The 19,682-nt window shown below is 39.9% G+C and overlaps 1 protein-coding gene across 1 annotated transcript in view; it reads left to right on the forward strand.

Moving 5' to 3' along the window:
• Positions 1-414: 414 nt before the first annotated feature.
• KIAA1210 overlaps positions 415-19,682 on the forward strand; it is a gene marked incomplete at both ends in the record, with an annotated part of 124,549 nt that continues 105,281 nt past the window's right edge. The window contains 2 exons of the mRNA XM_080718959.1: positions 415-501; positions 1,563-1,565. Coding sequence (XP_080575085.1) covers positions 415-501; positions 1,563-1,565 — 90 coding nt within the window. The remainder of the gene's footprint in view (positions 502-1,562; positions 1,566-19,682) is intronic.

A 19,682-nucleotide genomic window follows, 5' to 3' on the forward strand; every position in this document is an offset into this window, starting at 1 on the left:
CGCTTGGCTTACTGGTTGACATCTAGTATTATAGCAATTTATACAATATTAACATTGATAATCTCTGCAACTAAGGGAGACTCTCAGCAACATAGTGAGACCCTGTTTAAAAATAAAAATAAAAATAGGACTGTGGTGTAGCTTGGAGGTAGAATGACACAGGATTCCATCCCCAGTATCCTTCCCAGCGTTATATACATTGAATCACACAGTATATTGTAATTTTAGAGGTTTCAGCTTTATTCTTTCAGCATAATGACATCGACATTCACCCAAGTCTTCATCAAGCCCTCAGTTCTGCAGATTTTCTCACCTGCATGTTCTCAAACCACTGTAGAGAAAAGGAACAAGTCCTCTACTACCTGAAGCTCCACAGGCAATCCACCACTGTGTCCTACTGATTCCACCTCCTCAATGTGCTGGACTTTGCCTGCTGCTCTCCGTCTGTATGACTTCATACTGGTCAAAGCTTCCATCATCATCCCCACCTACATAACGATGGTATCTTTTCATCTGCCTCCCCATTTCCAGACTGTGTCCTACTGAGACCACACTACATCTTTAACAACTCTTCCTGCTTCCCTAACCTAATGCCATCCTGATACAACGTTCTGCCCAAAGCCCTTCGGTACTCTCCATTGCTCTAAAGACACAGCCTGAACTCTTACCCTGGTATGAGAGATCCTGTGGATCTGACTCCTTCTTGCCTATTTCATATAACTTGTCTTCAACCTCTTTCTCCCTGCCTCCCTCAGCCCTAGACACTGATGACCTGCTTGCTGTTTTTTGTCAAAGGTAGCACTCTGTCTGGTCTCTGAGCTTCCATATGTCACGTTTCTGTAAGACAACCTCCCATCCTACCTCCTCACATGGCCAAATCCTCAGGTCTCACCTTTAAATGCCACTTCTTCAGGAAAGCCTTCCTTGTCTCCTCTGTCACATTAGGTCTTCCTTATTATAGTCTCTTTCAAAGAAATTAACCCAATTGTAATTAATTAGTTATTTATGCAATTAATTGCTCTCTGTATCTCTAATTGATTAGACTGTAAGCTCCCAGAGAGGCCATGGCTTTCCAGTGCACCCTTGAATCCCTAGCTCCCAGAAAATCATCAGTACTTTGTGATTGCTAGGCAATTCTCTTAAGTACAAGCATGAAGGAAAGTGGAGCTGACTAGTTATATTACTGTGCCTTTAAGGCAGGCAGGAACTTTATGGAGTTGCAGGGAGTAGAGGATTATGGAACGGACACGTAGGCTAGACAGCTGGGTGTTGGAGAGCTCACTGTACATCCCCTCTCTTCCCTCTCTAGTCAAACACTCCTGAATACTGCTGAGAGGCCCTGTGAAGGGAAGGTTTTTATGAGGTGCTAGGGACCCATTTTTGAATCTTGTATGTCTGCAAAATGTTGGCAGTTTCTACAGGATGCTATTTGATCCTGGCTTTGGCAGCACTGACTGGAAAGCATATGTGGATTTTTAGACAGTAGCTCTTACAGTGTGACAACATGCAAATGAGGGGCTCTGATTCCCATTACCCTTTTTCTTTGTCTTCTTCCCCATTAGGCTGTAAGTTTCAGGCAGACAGCACTATATCTATGGTGCCAAGCACATAATAGGCACCCCATAAGCATTTATTAAGTGAAGAAATTGTTAATGAGTGAATGAATGAAGAAATGAATGCAGGTCCCAGAAATTGACTGAAAGCCAAAACAGACTGGCCTGGAAATATACTCACGTCCTGGAGTTCTGTTTCCTCATTGTGGAATGAGAGCAACTGGAAGGCAGAAGGGGTGGCCCCTGGAAGACAGTGCAGGGTCAGGCACAGAGCAGGCACGTGCAGGAAGGGATTGCCAATTGACTTACTGACTGATCCCCCTACCCCTGCCATTCAAACCTTCTTGGCCACAGAGCTCCCCTCCAAGTTGGCAATCTGCACATGCTTGACTCATCCAGGCTCCTCCCTCCCAGCAGCTTTTGCATTCTCACATTCCAGTGTTATCCTGGAACTTGGCAGGGGCAGCTGTGGAGAGATGAGGCCCTTGGGGAAAGTGTCCAGGCCCTGGCAGGAGCTAGGGGACAGAGGGGCTAGCTCCTTAGCCTACATTCCAGGCAGGCCCTAATTTTGTCTTCTTCAGTCTCTTGGGAGACTTCTAAGACACCCTGGGTTTTCAGAGACAGTTGAGGAGAAGTGCTGCTCTCCTCACTTTGCTCTCCTCACTCGATTCCTGCTGCCACTGCTGAGGAGAGGCTGAAAGAGGTGACTGAGAAGGTCCTGGAGAGGCACCACCCACTCAGAGACAAACCTAACCCCCAAGCTAGTTTCTCTGCCTTTAAGTAGGTCACTAAAAGCTCAGAACTGGGAAGGAAGAAAACCATGTCAGGCAGTATCCTGGAATCTACCCAGTTGGCTCTCTACAGGTGCATGGGGAGGCCCCAGCTGCAGTTCTCTGGGGGAAAGGCTCTGGGTTGGGGCAGGGAGGGCTACATTTTCCTGTTTCTTAGCTTTGATCTTTGGACACCAGCCGTGCTGTGGAAAATGTCTGGCCTGTTAGTACAGCCCCAGCTGGGCCACTGGCTTATTCACTGTGAGAATGTTGGGCAGGTCTCAGCCTGTCTAGCTTCAGGGTTTGCAAATGTGGTATAGGGGTTATCGATGCTATGGTTGCCTCAGAAGGATGCTGAAGAGCAATGAGCCAATGGATAGGATAGTTCTTAGTCAAAGTGAGATATTTTTTCTTTTTACCTTAGTCCCCCAAACTGACAGCTAACCTGTTCTATGGGCCTTATTTTTCCATACCATGATGTCCCTCAGAGAAGTTATCCCCAGAGGAGAGAGTTGTATATGTGGGATTCTGTGAAAGGCTCTTGAAAGTCTAGGCAAGCAAGCTAGGTGCAGTGGCACATTCCTAGAATCCCAATACTTGGGAGGCTGAGACAGGCAGATTGTAGGTTCAAGGGCAGCCTCAGCGACTTAGTGAGACTCTGTTTCAAAATAAGAAATAAAAAGGGCTGAGGTGGAGCTTGGAGGAAAACATGCCTGGATTCAATCCCTTTCAATCCCTAGTATCACACATACACCAAAAAAAGAATAAGAAAGAAAGAGTCACATTTAACAAAGACTTTTGTTCCTCTAAGAGTTGAACCTTTCTTCTCCCCAGTTAGAACCAAGACCTTGCTTTAAGCATGCTGCCATTATTAAAATTAACAAGCATTCACTAAGTACATCTGAGGGCAGGGACTGGGGGATACAGAAAGGACTAATACACAGTCCTTTCTTTCACCTGAATTTATGAGGATAGGAAAGAAGGAAAAATATCTTTCTTTTGTGTACAGCTTTATAATTTGCCAAGTTGTGATATTATGATATATAGTTTTTGGCTTTAATCCACAGTTCTTAGCACAAAAATTCCTTTCCAAGAGAGATCACAGTAACTAGAATATCTCTCCCTAAGGCAGGTCTTAAGAACTCTAATTTTTGCCCATCTTTTTGTCTTGGAACTGGTCATAAAGAAAGTCTCTGCCCTACACTGGTTTAGTACTAGGTAATAAGACACTTGTGTTAGTCAGATTGCCATTACTGTAACAAAATACTTGATATAACCAACTTAAGAAGGAGGGAGGGGGAAGGAATAGAATGGGAATTGGGGAAGGGCTAAATGAGTGATGTGTGCATTTATGCCTCTACCATCTTGTACCCCATTAAGATGTATGACTACAATGAACCAATAAAAAAATTACAACCAAATTTGAAAGAGGAAAGGTTTGCTTTGGCTTACAGTTTTGGAGGTTTCAGTCCATGGTTAGTTGGCCCCTTTGATTTTAGGCCTGTGGTGAGGTAGACCATCATGACAGGGAGCATAAGGTGGGGGTAACTTGCTCACCTCATGGTGGCCAGAAAGCCAAGAGAAAGAGGAATAGGGTCCAGGGTCCTAATATTGCCTTTAATGGCATGACCCAAATTACCTAACTTCTCATTAGGCCCAACCTCTGAAAGGTTCCACCAACTCCCAGTAATAACAAACCAGAGGACAATTCTTTCACACATGGGCTTTTGGGGGGACATTTTAGATCCAAACTTCAGTAACCTTCCCCATTCAGAAGGTATTCTGTCCCATACCCTGAAGTAAGGAATGCTGTACTGAGGAGGCCTAGAAGAATCTGAGTAGACAAGTCTCATCTGGATTTCTCCATCCAGCCCATTGGCATTCATGACTATGTCATGAAATTTCCATGAAACGCCTAAAGGCCAGGTTTAGAGAGCTTCCATGGTGGGTGGTATGCCTTGCAAGCTCTGAGTGCCCTCCCCCATATCTATCCCAGTGCACTTCTTAATCCATATCCTTTGTCATAACCTTTATATCACACCAGTAAATATAGGTAGATATTTCCTCTGATTTCTGGGAGCTGTTTGAGCAAATTAATCAATCCCTAGGAGGAGGTTGTGGAAATTCCAATTTACAGCCAGTCAATTAAAAGTGCAGAGGCTCATGGTAGCGGTGGTGGGACAGTCTTGGAGACTGAGCCCTCTACTTGTGGTATCTGACATTGTGTCAGGACTGAATTACACTAGAGAGAGCTATTGGCCATCACACAATTGATTGCTTGCTTTTTGGAGAGGACAAAAACTCAGACCTCTTGAAGTCACAGAAATGATCTGTGCTGTGTAGGAAAGAATGAGTTTGAGTTGGGGGTTTGTTTTTCTCCCATGCAAGTATTTTTAAAAATTTTTTATACATCACAGTGAAGTTCAAAGTGATACAAATATACCTGCACACAGCACTTGGTGTTTTTCCTTCTGCATCACACTCTTCTCCCCCCTTCTTCTTCCCTGTACATGTTAGTTAGATTGGAAGTGATACCTGCATGTATGGACACGGGATTTCTTGAACTGTTTTTTTCATAAATCCTCTCTCTCCCCTTCCCCAACTCCCGCCTACCTCTGGTTAGCATGACAATCTCAAGAACATAAACAACAATAAGTGCAGGAAAGGATGTGGGGAAATAGAAACTCTTATACAATGTTGTGGGGGATTGTAAATTAGCAAAATCACTATGGAGATCAATTTGGAGGTTCCTCAAAAGACGAGAAATGTGACCCAGCTCTAAACACTCCTTGGTAACTTTCCATAAGAATTAAAGCCAGAATACTACAGTGATACCTGCATATCCATGGTAATAACAGCACAATTCACAATAGCCAAATAATGGAACCAACCAAGGTGTCCATCAACTGATAAAGAGATAAAGAAGACAGGCTTATATACACACAATGGAATTCTACTCAGCCATGAAGAAGAAGAAAATTATATTATTTGGGGGAATGGATGGAACTTGGAGGATGTTATACAAAGTGAAATCATTCAGTTTTAGAAAATCAAGGGTCATATGTTTTCTCTCATATATGGAAGGTAGAGAGACTAGAAAACAAATGGGATTTTGATCAAGTATTTTCACTTAGCACTCAAAGTTTTTCTACAGGCAATGAGATAGAATCTCAAAGATGCTGAGCCAAAGTCCCAAAGCATATTAAAACTAGGCATCAAAGTATCCTGATTTTAAATTAGAGACTGTTTCTTCTAAAAAGATTACCAGCCGGGCGTGGTGGCGCACGCTTGTAATCCCAGCATTTGGGAGGCTGGAACCTGGAGGATCGCGGTTCGCAGACAGCCTCAGCTACTTAGTGAGGTCCTCTGCAACTCAGTGAGACCCGGTTTCAAAATAAAGAATAAAAAATAGGGCAGGGGGTGTAGCTTGGAGGTCTAATGCCCCTGCGTTCCATCCCCAGACCTGCAAAAAAAATTACCCATTGACCTACCTGTAATATATGTGCTTTGGATTGGTCTTTTATTGTATTCTGGTGGTGATAGCATGGGGATGTTAATTGACCTGAAACTCTATAAATACTCAAGATAAATGAAAATAAAAATAAAGTCTCCAAGAAGCATGTGTTGAGATACAAATAGAAATTGAGATAGAATTGGCGGCTTCATAGCCACTAACACTTCAGTGAGCATTACTCAAGCAGGGCCCAAGGGAAGGAAATAAAGGAGATAAAAAAGGTCCAGAAAGGCCATTTATTTTTAAATAAAACTTTTATTTTGATGCATTGTAGTCATACAACTTAATGGGGTACAAGATGGTAGAGGCATACGTGCACACATCACTCATTTAGCCCTTCTCCACTTTCTACCCCATTCCCTCCCCTACCTCTTTCTCATATTTGACTTACTGATTGACTTTGATATGTTTGTGAATGTACATAATATACATTAAAGAATTTCCTTCTTCCCCTTCCCATCCCCCTCATTTAGGTCACCTTATTTGCTCATCTATGGTTTCTCCTTCTTTGTCTAGAGTTCCTCCTATGATCCCTTTTCTTCCTAGCTTCTGTATATTAGGGAGAGCATCTGATTCACATGTAGTTGTAAGAAATAATATGTCCACTTCCCCCCAATGGCAACATCTTGCAAAACCATCACAACTGCTAACACCTTACAAAACCAGGTTACTCACATTTGAGAGAATGGAGAAACAGAGCATTCTATCACTACAAGATTCTCTCATGTTGCCCTTGTATGGTACACACACTTCCCTCTCACACCAACTCCTTCCTCAGCCCCTAGAAATCACTACTCCTACATTCCCATATATATTTTTTTCAAGGATGTTAGAAGCTGGGCATGGTGGCACATACTTGTAATCCTAGGTTGAGACAGGAGGAACACAGGTTCAAGGCCAGGTTCAGCAACTTATGAAGACATTTAGCAACTCAGTGAGACCCTGATTCAAAATAAAAGATAAAAATAGGTCTGAGGGTGTAGATAAGAGGCAGAATGCCCCTGGATTCAATAACCAGTACTACAGAAAATAAAAAGAAAAAAAAAGAAGAGTGGAAGGAAGAAAGGAAGGGAGGGAGAAAGGGCCAAAATGCTAGTGTGGTCATTTTATTTTATTTTATTTTATTTTATTTTATTTTATTTTATTTTATTTTTTAAAGTGGTCATGTCATTTTACATCCCCAACAGCAACATGTGAATGATCCAGTTTCCCTAAATGCTCACTAATATTTGTCATTATTACCATTTCTTTTTATTTTAATATTCTGACAGATATCTCATTGTAGTTTTAATCTTCATTTCCCTAATGGTTAGTAATATTGAAAATAGTTTTATACATTTATTTTCTACCCATATATCCTCTTTGGTGAATTGCCTATTCATGTCATTTGGGTATTTTCTAATTGAATTATGTATTAATCTACTTTCCATCACTATACTGAATACTAGAGATAATCAAATTATAAAGAGAAAATATTTATTTTGGCTCACAATTTTGGAAGTTTGAGTTCATGTTCAGTTGGCCCTGTTGCTTTGGGTTTGTGGTGCCATATCATGGTGGAAGAGCATGGAGGACCAAAATCACTCATTTCATGGTCAGGAAGTAAAAAAGAAGAGTAAGAAGCTGGGGTCCTACTATACTTATTAAAGCGTATGCCCCTTGTGACCTGCCCTACCCGTTAAACGTTCCTCCACCTCCTCTCAACAGCACTATGATGGGAACCAATCCACCACCACCCTTCCTTCCTTCCTTCCTTCCTTCCTTCCTTCCTTCCTTCCTTCCTTCTTCTTTCCTTCCTTTCTTCTTTCTGTGGCACTGGGGATTGAACCCAAGGGCATTCAACTTGAGCTATACCACCAGCACTTTTTAAAAATTTGAAACAGGGTCTCACTAAGTTGCAAAGGCCTCACTAAGTTGCCGAGGTTGGCCTGTGATCCTCCTGTTTCAGCCTCCCAAATACTAAGATGACAGGTGTATAACACTATGCCTGGTGGAAGTCAGCCTATAACATATGGACCTTTGGGGATTACTTAAATTCCGAATAATAACAGAATGCTTATTTTCTAGTGTCAAATTTGAAAGTTTTAAAAATAGATTCTAGAGTCTAGTCCTTTATTGAATATGTGCTTTGCAAATCTTTTTTCCTACTCTGTAGCTTGTCTTTATGGTCTCTTAACAGGGTTCACAGAGCAAAAGTTTTTATTTTGATAAATTTCAATATATAAATTTTGCTGGGCATGGTGGCACAAACTTGTATTCCCCGCACTTGGGAGGCAGAGACAAGAGGATCGTGCAGGTTCGAAGCCAGCAGCACGTGCTGGATTAGGAGACCCTGTTTCCAAATAAAAATGTAAAAATAGGTCTGGGATTGTAGCCCGGAGGTAGAAGGGCTTCCAGGAACCCCAGTACCACACAATTATCAATATGTCAATTTTTTTAATGAGTTGTGCATTCCTTTTGTGTGGGACATTGAACCCAGGGATATTCTAATTCTGAGCTACACCCCTAGCACTATATTTAGTTTTTTGAAACAGGATCTCATTAAGTTGCTATGGCTGGCTTCATATCTGTGATTTTCCTATCTCAGCTCCCCTAGGATTACAGGTGTGCACCACCATGCCTGTCTGGCTTGGGTTGAACTTTTGATGGCAAATCTAAGAACACTTTCCTAGCTCTAGATCCTGAGGATTTTCTCATATTTTTTATAAAAGTCTCCTACTTTTACATTTATATCCATCACCAACTTTGAGTTTTTATTATCATTATTGTTATGTTACTATTTTTATTGTTATTTTGGCTTATAGATGCCAACTTTTAGAACCACTTGTTGAAAGAGCTATTACCCCTTCACTGAATAGCTTTTGCACTTTGATCAACAATAAATTGAGAATATTTGTATGAATCTAGCTCTGGGTTCGTTGTTTTGTTCATGAATCTATGTGTTTATCACACTGTCTTTATTACTGTAGATATGTAATAAAAACTGAGATCAGATAGACTTGTTCCTCTAATTCTATTTCAAAACAGTTTTGCATACCCTAATTGCTCTGCCTTTCCATATGTGTCTAGAATAAGCTTGCTGGGATTTTGCATTAAGCCTATTCATAATTTTGGAGAGAAAGGACATCTTTACGTTGTAGAATTTGCAAATCCATGAACATCCATGTGTTTCTCCATTTATTTAGACCTTCACTTTCTTTCATCAATATTTTGTAGTTTTCATTAATCACATTCTATACGTGTTTTGCTAGATTTATATTTAAGTATTTTCATTTTCTGTAATATTATAAGTGACATTTTAAAAATATTTTGTTCCTATGAAGTCATTTCTAATATAAAAAGTATAATAGATTTTTCTGTATGGATCTTGTTTCCTGAGACCTTTCTGAACTCACTTATTAATTATAGGGGTTTCTTTGTAGCTTGGTGGGGATTTTTCATGTAAGTAGTCATGCCATTTTTAAATAGGGGTAGTTTTACAGGTTTGGGCCACAATCCCCAAAGCCATAATTCCAAATGTTGAAGTCCTAGAAGATTAAAATTCCTAAAGTCCAAAATCCCCCAAGTACAATGCTAAACACTGAAATTCCTAGTGTTGAAATTCTGAAAGCTGAAATCTTGAGAATTGTAATTTGAAAACAATTGCATGCATAAACAATAGCACTGCTGTTCACTCACCAGCATTGTTTCTGTTAAATTTGAGGTTGGTATATGAATGAATGTGGAATAGATTTGCACATACCCAGAATGATATAGAAGCATAGCATAAAAGATGAGAAAATTTAATAGAGAATATGCATGTTAATGTATATGAAATCACAGAATAATTTGTAAGTGTAGTGCCACATAGAAAATGAATAAGAATATGTTTTTGAAGACAGTCATGACTTAAGAGACAAAAGCACAAGATGGATCAAAGACTTGGAAATTAGACCTGAGACCTTGAGGCTCCTTGAAGAGGGCATAGGTCCAAATACTGCAACACATAGGTACAGATAAAAACTTTCTCAACAAGACCCCAATGGCACATCAAATTAAAAGGTGAATCAATAATAGGGATTGCATGAAGCTGAAGAGCTTCTGTTCAGCAAAGGAAACTGTCAAGAACCTCAATCAAGAGCCAAAAGAATGGGAGAAGATTTTTGCCACCTACTCCTCCAATAGAGGACTAATATCTAGCATATACAGAGAACTCAAGAAACTCAACACTAAAAAAAATCCAGTAAAAAAATGGGCAAGCAAACTAAATAGACACTTCACAAAAGAAGAAATTCAAATGGCAAATAAATACATGAAAAAATGCTCAACATCATTGGCAATCAGAGCGATGCAAATCAAAACTACCTTGAGATTTCACCTAACCTTAACTTGAGTGGCAATCATTCAAAACACAAACAACAACAAATGCTGGCGAGGATGCAAGGATGCGGAAATGGGAACTTTAAATCCTTGTTGGTGGGATTGCAAATTATTGCAACCACTTTTGAAAACAGTATGGAGAATACTCAGAAGAATGGAAACAAATCTACCATTTGATCCAGCAATACCACTTCTGGGTATCACCCAAAAGATAGGAAACCAAACTACCAAATTAATGCATGTGTATCTGTGTTCATAGCTGCACAATTCACCATAGCCAAACTATAGAACTAGCCAAGATGTCTATCAACAGATGAATAGATTCCAATACTTTGGGATATGTACACAATGGAATTTTACTCAGCCATAAAAAACACAATTAGAGATTATCATTGTTAATTTTGGATAAATTGCTATAATACTAGATGTCAACCACTAAACCAAGCATGGGAAGGTGGGATGGGGAGGGAATGGTGTGGGGATCGGGTGGGGGCTAACTGGGAAATGTGTGCATGTATGTCTACAAAAGTTTTTTTTTTTTGTATTCCACTATGATGTATGAATACAGTGCACCAATAAAAAATTTAAAAAAAAATTAAAAAAAAAGAAAATTGGGAATGGATTCACCATATGATCCACCTATACCACTCCTGGTTATCTTTCCAAAAGAGTTGAAATCAGAGAACTACAGTAACATATGCATGTTCATAGCAGAATAATTTTTTTTAATTTTTAATTTTCGTTTTTTTTAATTGGTGCAATGTATTCATACATCATAATGGGTTAAAAATACTTTTGTAGACATACATGCACATATCGCCCAGTTAGCCCCTACCCGATTCCCACCCCATTCCCTCCCCATCCCTCCTTCCCATGCTTGGCTTAGTGGTTGACATCTAGTTTTATAGCAATTTATCGAATATTAACGATGATAATCTCACATAACAGTTTCATTTGTCTGATACCAAGCTTTTGATGACTTAAAGATAACATTTCAATATTTCTTTTTGCTTTCTTTCTTACCAGAGAATATTTTTTTCTTTTTTTTAGGTGAAACTATCATACATTTATTTATTTATTTTTTAATAATCCTGATATGGAATATGGACTCTAGATGCCCAAAACAATCTTGAAGAAGAACAAACCTAGAAGATGTATATTTTATTTCAAACCATATAAAGCTACAATAATTGAAACAGTGTAGTACTGTTCTAAAGGCAGATATATAAACCATTGGAGTTAAATAAAAGCCTAGAGATAAATTCTTTCATATATTGTCAAGTTATTTTTGACAAGGTTTCCACGAACATTTGGTGGAGAAAATAATAATCTTTTAACTAAATATTATTGAAAATAATAATTACATGAAAAAGAATAAAATTGGACACTTACCTAATCCCATATACAAATATTAACTCAAAATAGATAAAAGATCTAAATATAAATCTTAATACTATAAACTTTTAGAAGAAAATCTGGGTCATAAAACCTCACAACATTGAAATTGGCAGTGATTTCTTGGATATGATTTCAATGGCACAGGCAACAGAAGAGTATACAAACTCCCTAAAAAATAAAAAAATATTGTATATCCAAAGACAATGTAAACAGAGTTAAAAGTTACTGATAGAATAGGATAAAATATTTCCAAATGCTATATCTGAAGGTATATTAATATTCCAAATAGAAATCCTAAAAATTAGCAACAATAAAAGCGAACAATACAATTTAGAGATAGGTAAAAGACTAACATAAATAATGAATCTCCACAGATAACCAGTCTTAGTTGTCTGTTGGATGGAAAATCTTGTTTCTCTGGTTCTGGTGTGTATTATCTATTTCTTGTTTGTAGTTAATCTCTTTGAGTATTTTCTCTAGCGCTGGTTTTGAAGACATAAAATACTTTAGCTTCTGTTTATCATGGAAGCTTCTTATTTCCCCATCTAATTTGATAGAAAGCTTTGCTGGGTAGAAATTTTTTGGCTGGAAGTTGTTTTCTTTCAGAGTTGGGAATATGTTACTCCAAGACCTTCTGGCTCTCATGACTTGATTTGGGAAGTCTGGAGTGATTCTAATTGGTTTGCCTCTGAATGTCACTTGGCCCTTTGTTTTTGTTGCCTTTAAGATTCTCTGCTTGGCTTCCACATTGGTCATTTTGACAATTATGTGGCGTGGGGATCCTCTTCTCCGATCCTGTCTAAAGGGAGTTCTATGTTTCCTGGACCTGTGTATCGACCTCTTGCTCCATGTTTGGAAAATTTTCTGCTATTACTTCCTTGAAGAGATTGTTGATCCCTTTGGTTTCACCTTCTTTTCCCTCCTCTATTCCAATTATTCTTAGATTAGCTCTCTTAAAATGGGCCCATATTTCTTCAATGTCAGATTCCTGCTGTCGGATTTTTTTTTCTAAATTAGAAACTATGCATTCATTTTTGGAGTGATCATCTTCTAGAAGTGGGATTCTATACTACATGTGATCTAATCGGTTGTTTGTGCTTTGAATTGAGGCCTTTACTTCATTAATTGCATCCTTTATCTCTTTTTGGCTTTCTCTGAATTCTTTTCGAAACACCTCTATTATTCTACAGTTATTTTTCTGATTTGATCTTCTAGAAATCTCTGAATTTCTGTTTTATCAGGTTCTGAAGTTGTGGGGTTGTGGGCATTCATTGCTCCATTGTTATTCCTCTTTCCCATGATTTCAGAAGTTTGTGCCTTCTCTGGGTTCTTCCCTGGGTCACTAGGACTTCACTTAAGGTGCTCTGGATCTCAAGTCTGTGGTATCTCAGTCACCACTACTCCTTTACTGGGTTGTATCGCAAAGTCTCAGACCCAGGGAGTCAATCGAGGCTGCTTTAGAACATGGAGGGTGCCGGGTTGGGTGTTCTCCTGTATGGAGTTGTGACTATGGTGTGATATCTCTGCCACCGCCACTCCCCTACTTGATCAAGTCCCTGGGAGTGCAGTACTGGATTTCTCCTCTAGGGGCCACAATTTGACTCACTGTTGTTGAGTGCACTGATGGAGCTGTAGTGGACTCGGTGAATTCTCTGCTGCTGCCGCCAGTGGCAATATGGCGCCGCTGCCCCGCCCTCGGCTGTGAGGCTGGCGTATTTCTTTTCTGTTTTTGAGCTCCGCTCTGAGTCTCTGCAGGGTGTGCTGAGCCCAGCCCCTGGGAGCTTTAGACGTTCCCTGCACCCAAAAATCTGCCGAATTCCGCCCGGCTGATCCACAGTGGCTTACCTCGGCTCACTGTCTGCCGCTCCTCTCTGGAGCCTGGTGGGCTGTTGAGTGCGTTGGTTTGGTGCCGTCGCAGAACAATTTGTAATAGCCAAAATATGGAACCAACGTAGGTCTCTATCAACAGATGAATGGATTGCAAAAGTATGGGAAATACACAGGATAGAATTCTTTTCACCTACAAAGAAGAACAAAATCGTGTCATTTGCAAGATGGAAAGACCTGGAGAACATTATGTTAAATGAGATCAGTCAGATCAGCCAAGCACACAAAGGGAAGGGACATATGTTTTATCTAATATGCCTGAATTAGGGACTATTAGGAATATCAGAGGTTCTCCAGATAATGGAGGAGATACCTCAGCAAATCTGAAATGGAAGGGTAGGAGTGGAAGAAGGCTGAGGTTGATTAATGGAGGAGCTACATTCGAATATGTGTAAAAGTATGAATGTAGCATGATCTACCTGGACATTCATTGTTTGGGGGGGGAGAGGAAGTTGAGGGGAGAGGGCATCAAGCACAGTCTGAATGTATGCCATTTTCAATATGATCCACATAAAAATAAAAAAATAAATAATAAATTTATAAAATTTAAAAAAGAAAAAAGAAATGTTTTCTTTTTTGTTGTTTAGGTTTGTCTTTTTTCTCTTTCATGTTTCTCTTTCCATTATTTTAATTGCTAGCATTACTTTTATAATTAATTGTACTATACATTTCATCTTTACATAATTTCCAATATAGGAAGTATAAATTGCATAAATACTTTTTTAGAGAGTTCTGACTACTTTTATGCATTATTTTTACAAACTTGACTCTGCTAAAGTGTACTGTCACAATGTTGATCTTGCATTTCAATGCAAACAATGTTGAAACTTCCTTAAGAAATAAAGAGAGGTCCTTTTTGTACAATTACATTTTTGAAAGATAAAATTTCTCAAGATCTCAGCTCTTTGGGTGACTGCACATGCAGTGATGACTCAGTCAGATTTTTGATGGGGCTGTCAAAAGACAGATTGCCTTGCTTGGTATTTCACAATACTGAAGTTTTTAAGCTGGGTGCACACAATTATAAACCATAGTAATACATGTTTATTCATTTTGCTTTTTGACCTCTTACTTTATGAATATGGTTTGTCTACTCATAACTGTTATGCCCATGCAACTACCTTTAGTATACCTGAGATAAACATGCTTGCAGCTGGGTGTGGTGGTGCATGCTTGTAATCCCAGCATTTGGGAGGCTGAGACAGAAGGATCGCGGTTCGCAGACAGCCTCAGGTACGTAGCGATGCCCTCCACAACTCAGTGAGACCCTGTTTCAAAATAAAGAATAAAAATAGGGCAGGGGGTGTAGCTTAGAGGTAGAATGCCCCTGGGTACCATCCCCAGACCCGCAAAAAAATTAAATAAACATGCTTGCAAAAATATGTATATTATTGCCTATCTTGTTATCGTGTTATGCAAAGTAAGATATAAAGTATTCTGTCATGATTTTATGTTTCCCCCTTTTTTCTTTTTGCAGCACTAGTGATGAACCCAGTGGGTGTTCTACCTCTGAGATATTACCTCCATCCCTTTTTATTTTTATTTTGAAACAAGGCCTCACTAAGTTGCTGTGGCTGCCCTCAAATCTGATTCTCCTGTTGCAGCCTCCCAAGTACTAGGGTTACAGGATTATAATTTCATGGGATGAAAGCCTCGGCTCCCCTCTAGGCTCCGTTGCCACAGGTGGTGGCTGGAGCCACAGTTTTTCTGAGGTGTTTGGCTGGTATGGAATTGTTAAAATTTGTTTTGGTCTTATAAGCCCCATTTCCTTGTTCTTTGGAGAGAGAGATAGAGATAGAGATAGAGAGAGGAAGAAGAAGAAGAAGAAGAAGAAGAAGAAGAAGAAGAAGAAGAAGAAGGAGGAGGAGGAGGAGGAGGAGGAGGAGGAGGAGGAGGGAGAGAGAGAGAGAGAGAGAGAGAGAGAGAGAGAGCGAGCTCTCCTTGGGGCCTTTTTTTTCGGTACTGGGGATTGAACCAATGGTATTCTGCCTTCAAGCTACACCTCCAGCCCTGTTTTATATTCTTTACTTTTAAACAGGGTCTCACTAAGGTGCAAAGGGTTTCACTAAGTAGTAGCTGAGGTTGTCCAAGAATCACGATCCTCCTTCTCAGCCTTCTAAATGCTGGGATTACAAGTGTGCGCCAACCATGCCCGGCTTCCTCGGGACTTTTTTTGGACTATATTCTTGTTTTTTTCTGTTTGTAGGCTTGACTAGTCGAAAGGCTGAAATATATGACAAGAGCACCCAGGGAGTGCTGTTGTTCCTTGTGTCCACAAGGAACACTACTGTTGTTCCTTGTGTCCTAAGCTCCCTAGCCTTCCTTCTTTCTCCACTTTAGAATTTTCTTCTTCACTTCTGTTCTTCTTTTGTTATAATATATAATATGTGTAATGTACATTTCCCCAATGTTCCTATTTGGTCTTAGTTGAAGAATGGAATCAATGTCATCTTCCCAGAAGTGGGAGCCTCCACACTGGTAAGGGAAAAAAAGCAGAAGGGAAAAGACATCTGGAGTACAGATTTTACAAGTTCAGGAGCCTGTCAGGGTATGGCAATTCTGCCTCTGGGCCAGTCATTACTACTTGTCTAGGGTAAAGTCATCAATGAGTCCTGCTGGCTGAAGTAAGATGTGTTCAAAGTTATACGCAAGTGGGAGGCCTCAAAACATGGCCCAGACTCTGGTTACCCAATTGGACCATGCTGAGGTCTAGGAGGCTTGGGCTGGCCCTATTGTAACCTTGGTTAGATTTCTCAGCGAATCTATTAGACTTCTAGCAGCCTGTAGGTGGCATTTGGTGTCAACAAATTCAGATTGGGCTTTCCAACAAGTGAAGTTATTGTGGTCATGGTTGGTTGGTCTCAGCTGTGAGTTTAGCTTATTCAGTTTTTTCACCATGGAGCTCTGAGAGCTCCATGGTGAGGCTGAGTCCTTTCTTAAAATGCAGTGACCATCTTGGATATGGCTGCTCAGAAAAGGGAAGGCTCTCACAAAGCTTTCTTGGGATAGAAACAGCTTTTCATTTTACTTTTTATATTTGTAGTGCTGGGGATAAAACCCTGGGGCATTCTACCTTCAAGCTACACTCACAGTCTTATTTTCTATTTTTAGTTTTGAAACAGGGTCTTTCTACATAGCTAAGGCTGGTCTGGAACCTGAAAATCTCCTGTCTCAGCCTCCCAAGAACTGGGATTAGAGGCATGCACCACCATGTCCAGCTTTTATTTTACTTTATATGGAAATTAATTTTTTTGTGGTACTGGGGTTCCTGGAAGCCCTTCTACCGCCAGGCTACACTTCCAGACATATTTTATAATTTGGAAACAGGGTCTCTTAAGCCAGCGAGGCTGGCTCTGAACCAGCGCTATCCTCCTGTCTCCACCTCCCAAGCGCGGGGATTACAAGCGTGTGCCATCACTCCCGGCCTTATGGAAATTAATTTGAAGAAAAAAAATTTGAAAGATTTTTAAGATGAATTAATCATGAGGAATTTGTCCATCGTTAATTCATTCATCAGATGTTATTGTATATGAATATATTTAGGCACCATGGAGAAAAATCTCTTTTCCTGCCGAGTGAGTGGTTAATGCCTGTAATCCAAGTACTAGGGAGGCTAAGACAGAAGGATTGCAGGTTTGAGGGCAGCCTCATCAATTTAGCAAAGTTCTAGGCAAATTACTGAGACCCTGTTTCAAAATAAATAAATAAAATGGGGCTGAAGGTGTAGCTCAAAGGTAGAATACACTTAAGGTGCAATCCCCAGTACTACACACACACACACACACACACACACACACACACACACACCTCTTTCTCCAAGGAACTTTATAGTAGAGCTAGTTTGGAAATCTTTCCTTTCTCAGTGAATAACTCTCAGCATAAGTTTGCTAACTAGGGTGATATTGCAGCCCTCTGGATCAGGATTCTGAAGGACAGTATAGTCTAGGACGTTCTAACTGAGCTTACTTCTCAGAATCACTCAGGGAAGAGGGATACTTGTTAAAAATGCACTTTCCAGCCGGTTGTGATGATGTACACCTGTAATCCTAGTATAAGCTTGGGATGCTGAGACAAGAGGTTCGAGGACAGCCTCAGCAACTTAGTGAGACTCTCAGTAGCTCAGTAAGACCGTGTTAGAAAACTGGAAATAAATCCATCATATGATCCGGCTATACTACTACTGGGTATCTTTCCAAAGAGGCCGAAACCAGAGAACTACAGTAATATATGCATACTCATGTTCATAGCAGCAAAATTCACAATAGCCAAACTATGGAACCAACCTAGGTGCCCATCAACAGATGAACGATTAAAAAATTATGAGAAATACACATAATGGAATTCTACTCAGCAATAAAGAAGAACAAAAATACATCATTTGCAAGAAGATGGAAGGACCTGGAGAACATTATGTTAAGTGAGATTAGTCAATCACAGAAAGTGAAGGGTTATGTTTTCTCTAATATGTGCAGAATAGGCAAAACTGGGATACAAGAGGGGCTCCAGATAATGGAGGAGAAACCTCAGTGGAGCCAGAGAGGTGGGCTCTTAAGAGTAGAGGAAGAGAAAGACTGAGGTTCATTAATGGGAACACTACTATCAACTATGTGTATACAAGTGAATATACCAATGTCAGTCTGAGTACTCTGTATTAGGAGAGAGGGAAATTGGGAGGCTGGGGGGACAGTCATCAAGTGCAGTGTACATGTATGTCACTGTCAACATGGCAGTAAGACTATAATGCACCAAATAAATACAAAGGTCTGGGTGTGTAGCTTGGAGGTAGAATGCCTCTGAGTTCAATAGTTCAATCCCCAGTAAAACACACACACACACACACACACACACACACACACACACACACACACACACACACTGCAGATTTATAACCTTTATCCAAGATGTACAAGAACCGATTCTCTGGGCCTTTTATCTTTCTATGTCTCTACCCTTGAATGAACCAAAAATATTTGATTTCAGTAGTGTCTTTGCACTTGTTCTTTCTTCTGATATAACACCTTTTTCATGGCTGGCTCTGTTTATTCAGGCCTCCTTTTCATATAATCTCTGCAGAGAGACCTGTCCTGATCAACCCCTATAAAATCAAAACCTCACCCTAATCTCTTCATATTACATTCCTATTGTATTTATTTTGTAGCATTCATGTGTATCTGTAATTCCCTTCTTCTTGCCTATCTTGACCACTAAATTTTAAGCTTATTGTGGACAAAGACTCTTCTTCACTGTTGGATCTCAGTGCCTTTAATAATGCCTGACACATAATAGGCAGTCCATGAATGTGGTCAACTCTCCAGTTGATTATCTGAGGATGAGCTTGGAACTCTTCTGTTAAGCAAACACTCAGATGATCCTGGTGCCCACTAAACTTTGATCACCAAATAACTCAAGAGGCAGAGATAAAGAAATGAGAGACTGGGCTGAATTAGATGTGTTTGAAATGTTACCCATTTCAAAATTTCACCCCAATCTCATGATTATGATTTGGCTCATTGTCTTATAAGGACTGGTCATTTGAAGTTGCTAGTCAAGAAAAATTGTGGTTTATCAAGAATAAAGTCTAGCTCCAAGGGAACTGAATTTTTTCTTTATATTTTAGTGTTACAGCTTCTTCTAGTGCAGCTATGGATTTTTCAATCCATTTCTGACTTACACTCATAATAAAAATCAGCATAATTTCCCTGTGTGCATTGCAATTATGAACAGATATTTGGGAATTAGAATTTGTCCAGTCTAGAATTATTTTTCATGAAATTAATCGCAGCAATAAACAAAGGATATGATTTCCACTTGCTGAAAAAGAACTGGACATTGTTGCAATTCTTGCCCAGCTCTGTGTCTTCTTTCATGACCTTTATAGCCGGATCCAGATTGCCCAGAGGAAACAGTTGTTTTGCTAACATGTAGGGTCCTGGTGTTGCCTCCTAAATTATTTCTTTGGCATCAGTATCAGGATGGGGTAGAAAGGTAGTGACATAAAAAGTGGTCCAGAGGCTTTGGACCACATGACACATTGGTGGAAGAGAGGCTTCAAAGGGAGTTTCTTTAAAATCAGGGTCTTGCTCTTCTCCTGTAGTATTCAGATGGCTGGGTGACTTCTGTAAGTGTGGCCCAGAATACATATGCCCCATTTCTCATTTGCTGTTCTTCACAACCGAGTCTTGTCATCAAGGGCAGCTAGAG

This window comes from Muscardinus avellanarius (genome assembly GCF_963383645.1).
Source record: "Muscardinus avellanarius genome assembly, chromosome: X".
NCBI classification, from domain to species: Eukaryota; Metazoa; Chordata; class Mammalia; order Rodentia; family Gliridae; genus Muscardinus; species Muscardinus avellanarius.